General features: G+C 38.3%; 1 protein-coding gene across 1 annotated transcript in view; it reads left to right on the forward strand.

The window, feature by feature from the left end:
- Nucleotides 1-4,414, forward strand: part of AFG3L2 (AFG3 like matrix AAA peptidase subunit 2) — an 80,493-nt gene extending 76,079 nt beyond the window's left edge. Inside the window, exon 17 of the mRNA XM_004702870.2 lies at nucleotides 2,990-4,414. Within this exon, the coding sequence (XP_004702927.1) occupies nucleotides 2,990-3,232 (243 nt within the window). The 3' untranslated portion in view covers nucleotides 3,233-4,414. The remainder of the gene's footprint in view (nucleotides 1-2,989) is intronic.
- The last annotated feature ends 608 nt before the right edge of the window (nucleotides 4,415-5,022 follow it).

Raw genomic sequence — 5,022 nt, forward strand, 5'->3', positions numbered from 1 at the left:
GAGGTTGGGCAGAGGTTCCTGCAACAGCTTGGAATGTTGATGAGTGTTGGCCTTCTGCCTCCAGGTGCACTGGCAGGAATTCCCTGGTGAGAAGTTGGACAGAGGGGAAGCAGGGCTTTCCCTAGCCTCGGGATAACTACACAGGGTGGAGCTCACCTAGCTGGGTGTGGTGCAGGCGTAAATACCCTAGGCTAAGGGGAGTGGTCTGGAGGTCAGCAGTGGAGTGTGAGAGAACAGGAAAGAGAAAAGAGGAGAAAAAAATTAAAAAGTAAGACCAGTTTAGACTGTGCAGTAATATAGGGAAGAGAGGGAAACAAAAGCAACTATGTAGCTGAGTCCCACTCCCACCCAAATGGTTTAGTGCCTGCTCCAAGGCAGCTGGGGCAATCCGCAGCTGAGCTGAGAAAAAGCCCCTGCTCGGCACTCAAAGACCATGGGGGTACAGAGAGCAGAGATGGAAACAAAAGCAACAATGTAGCTGAACCCCGATCCCTGCCTGTGGAGCTGCAAGGGTCCAGACCCTGCCCCGAGGCAGGTGGGGACAAACTGTGGTTTTGTCCATACCAGGCCCCCTACTGGCTCCAAATGGTCCCTGCTCCGGCAGAGACAGTGGCGGGGCCAAGGTCAAGCCCCAGCCGGCTTCCACTGAGGTAAGCCAAAAGCCCCAAGCCCCTCAAAACCCCATGGATCTGTGCCTACTTATCTTTATTATGCTCCTCCTGTGTACCAGTTGTATTAAAGATCCCTCTAAGCAACTCTCCTGGGCTGGATTCTGCTGAGTCCCTCTGGTATGTGTCATTCCGTCACCATCTCTCAGATCGATAATGCATTTTTTCCACTGACTTTGACGTCGCCTCATATAGTATAGAGAAGAGGATAGGGTTTAAGGGGTAGACAGTGAAGGGTTACAGAACTAGATGAGAAGGGCCTCCAAAGTTACACAGACAATGTGGAGCATAGTTTTAGAAATAGAAGTAACCTAAAAATGATCTAATCTAGCTTCCTTGTCAGTGTAATTGGGGGTCTTTGAGGAATGTAATGATAAGCAGAAATGATCATTATATAAAATGATGGGTATGGCAGCAGAGTGGAAGAACACAAGACAGCTCACATTCCTGAGATGATGCCAGTGGGAGCAGGCAAGGTAGAATTATAAAAAGAAGATTTATTAATTAGATACAGAAAGGGAAAAAAAAATCTCCCAAAGACTTCAGTGATGGCAGACAGGAGCTGGTGGAAGGCAGCAAGGTGCAGTTTGATACTCAAGAGTGTGTGAGTAATGGGTTGTTGCACCTCGAGTGTGGACACGTGTTCTTGGCTAGAGGTAAGGGTTTGTAATTTCATATAGAAGATTGTGGAAAACAAGGAAAGAAGCTGTAAGAGATCACGGGAAGCAGAATTCGCTCTAGATTACTACCTCCATGAGAGCAAAAGGCATGTGTGACAATTTTTAAGAGTAAGGATTCCATTTGTATTGAATAGATGCTCAAATGCATCCAGGGAATAAGTCTATTATCTTACTCCTTTCATATATACCATATATACTTGTGTATAAGCCGAGTTTTTCAGCATATTTTTAATGCAGTTTTGTGGTAAAATTAAGTGCCTCGGCTAATACTTGGGTCAGCTTATACTCGAGTATATACGGTACATAGAACATGTTATGACAATAATTGGATAGAAAAAAAATCAGTTGAAAGAGAATTGGTTCAATGTGGTATATACACACACACACATACATATATATGCAAATTGATAATTAAGATGTCTAGGAAAAAGGAATTAAAATAATGTTTATTTCTCCAGTGCTTATATCTGCAAACTGTATTTTAAAAACCAGAGCTTTTGAATATTTTGATTATGTTTTTTCAAGAGTTTGTAATCTCTTAGAGATGTATGAAAACATATGGATAAAATATGACATCTGGTTTGGGTTTTTTTGGGGGGGGGTTGTTTTTTCAAAATAGTTCAAGGAATAGGTAAAAAATTGACTTTAAATTGATAATGTTTTATAATGGTTACATGGGGATTGGTTAGCCATTCAATTTCTGTATGTATTGAAAATACTTTGTAAGGAGTTTGAAATATCAAAACAAGAGTTTATTTCATATCTTTTAAAACCATAACATTTAATATAAACTATAGATATATTAAATTTTTAAGTAGTGTACTGTCTCTGGAACTAAATCCATTTTCTACTCATAATAACCCAATTGGTTAGGATAGAACTGCCCCTATGGGTTTCTGAGACTCAATTTTTTGTGGGAGTAGTATGCCTTGTCTTTTGCCAGCAGTTTATAATTTAAGCAGCTTAATTTTCTTTTACAACAGTCAGATCACCTAACATGAACACCATCCTCTAGTCTCCTGACAAAATCACTTTCTTCCACAACATAACCATTCAGGTCTCCCCTGTTCTGTGACCCTTTTCTGTGTAGTGGCAAAGTTATAGGTCAGCAATAGCAAATGATTAAAACTTCAAGACAATATATTTGGGTGTTAACTTTGTTTTCATTTTGTATTTTTGCCCCAGCCTGCCTCTAGTAACCGCTTTCACTACTTATCCTTCCAGCATTTCTGTATGTACAAACACTTAAAGATATATTCTTTTCTACATTAAAAATCAAATGTAGCACCTTATATATATTGTGTATTTTGCTGTTTTCATTTATGTATCCTTGAGATATATATAGAACAAAGAGAACTTCTACTTTTCTTTATTACAGATTCATAATTACTCATTCTATATATGCACTGTCCCATGTGGTGGACATTTTTGCTTGTAATACTTTAAAACATTACGTTTCTAACACTTTTGTTGCTTATATTTATTTGCCTCTTTAAATTCATGTTACCTAGTATATAAGACATTTTTTCCCAGTCACCTTAAATCTTTATTTCAAATGGTTTAGGCTATGAGTAAGAACGTGATTACCTTTAAGTAAATATTTATTGAGTAACTGTATTTAATGGAAATTGTTCGTTTCAGGTTGCTCTCCTATTGTTAGAAAAAGAAGTATTAGATAAGAGTGATATGGTTGAACTTTTGGGCCCAAGACCGTTTGTGGAAAAATCTACCTATGAGGAATTTGTGGAAGGGACTGGCAGCTTGGACGAGGACACATCACTTCCAGATGGCTTGAAGGATTGGAACAAAGAGCGTGAGAAGAAGACAGAGGAGCCCACGGATCAGAAAATGGTGAACCAGATCAAAGGACAGATGCCAATCTAATTGTGTGTGGTTGCAATTTACACATTATTTCAACTTGGCTTTCACAGGAGAATGAGAACACTGCTAAGTTGATTTTTAAATCAACTTAAAAGTCAACTTACCCAGGTGAAATGGTGAGAAGAGTAGTATTTAGTCTTCTACCTCAGAGTTGTGGTGGGAATGGCAGTGTGACTTTCTGAATATCTTAGAGCTTCGTTGGACAGTGCAAGGCCTGTGAGTGCCTTGGACTGCTGGTTTCTCCTGGACCCTCAGGAAAGTGGGCTGACCATGTGCTAGGGTAATGAATATGTGAAATCTAGATAGGAGTTGAGAGCTACTTTTTCTTTTGATTGTCCACATCCTATTTCCATTTATTTTCCCACTATAGATGCAGGTTGCCATGGACAGTGAAATCAAATTCAAATTCAGATAAGAATATTTTCATTTGACCTAATATTTTAATAATCAAATTCTGATTACTTGTTGCTGTTTAATGGAATGGTTTTCTACAAAGAGCTGTAATATTTAAAAATAGTAATGTATTATGTAATTATGGCTTCTTTACATCAAGAAAAAAATAAACACTATACTTTTTTTTTCTGAGTACAAAAAAGTCCATATTTTTAAAAGCATAATGGCTTAGGAATTAAATGTTCTTGCTTTTTCTCATCAGCTAATGTATTTTTATACAAATGATGCACACATTATGAAGGTTGGTTTTTTTTAATTAATTTATTTTTTTTGCTAACCTTGACTTCCCTTCTCTCAGGACATTTTTGTAATCATGCTCTTTTTTTTTAACAGCAACATGTTTAACACATTAAAATTAGCATGTTTACAAAACTACCTTGGTGAGGGAGTGTTTGGCAGAAACCATATAATGCACATATTTTTATGTTAAAAAAAAATCTAGATTTGTGTATTCTGGGCTGACATACTGGATTTTGTATGTAATATAGACAAAGTATACTGTGAGGCAGTGGGTTTAAGGAGCTGGGTGATGATGTCAGCATAATAATCTTCGCTAGCTAGACCTTCGAAGACTTTGACCACACTGTCTGGGTCTAGGGGTGGATCAGGATGGTGGGCTTTGACAGGTTGTTACAGATCATCCTCTCCATGTTCAGGAATAATGACGCTAGTTGTCAAGGTCCTGTAACAGTTGTTTTCTGTGGTTTCTCAATAAAGTGGTTCAACTCTTTAGCTACCACTACTTTCTATTTGAAGAGAGTTAGGTAGTTTATGGTCACAAAGATACTACAGCACCCACACAGTGTTTTTTGGATTTTTGTTGTTGTTATGTGTAAGGTTTCCAAGAGTCAGAGTTGACTTGGCAGAAGTAGCCTCAATTAATGTAATTAATGTATTTTGCAGTGTTGCAGAAAACATGATATCGGAAGTGTTGCAGACCTACCTCAGAGTTCTTACAAGATGAGTTCACTTGGTTTTCAAGCACCATGATTTGGATTTGGAACTACCAAACATTTTTTAGCAGCTTCCTTAAATGGTATTCCAACTTGCTTTCATATTTATCTAATCGTGTTGTGAGCACAGGGGTTTCAGGCTTGAGATGTAAAATTATATGGTGTCTCTGGAGACAATTAGAAGGCAAGACTGTCTTCAAGCATAGAACTGGCTGAACATTATGACCCACTGACCATCACTTGGGAATTGGCACTCTTCCCCCCACAACACCATCATTACACTTCTACTAAACCCTCTGCCAATGGTCTTCTGAAGAAGCATACTGCCTATCTTCCTCATAGGATGATTTTAGGAAGTAGCTTTTGAAAGAATTGTTTTAAAGCTGT

Source organism: Echinops telfairi, unplaced genomic scaffold (genome assembly GCF_000313985.2).
Source record: "Echinops telfairi isolate 266 unplaced genomic scaffold, ASM31398v2 ScPeMD7_57;HRSCAF=196, whole genome shotgun sequence".
NCBI classification, from domain to species: domain Eukaryota; kingdom Metazoa; phylum Chordata; class Mammalia; order Afrosoricida; family Tenrecidae; genus Echinops; species Echinops telfairi.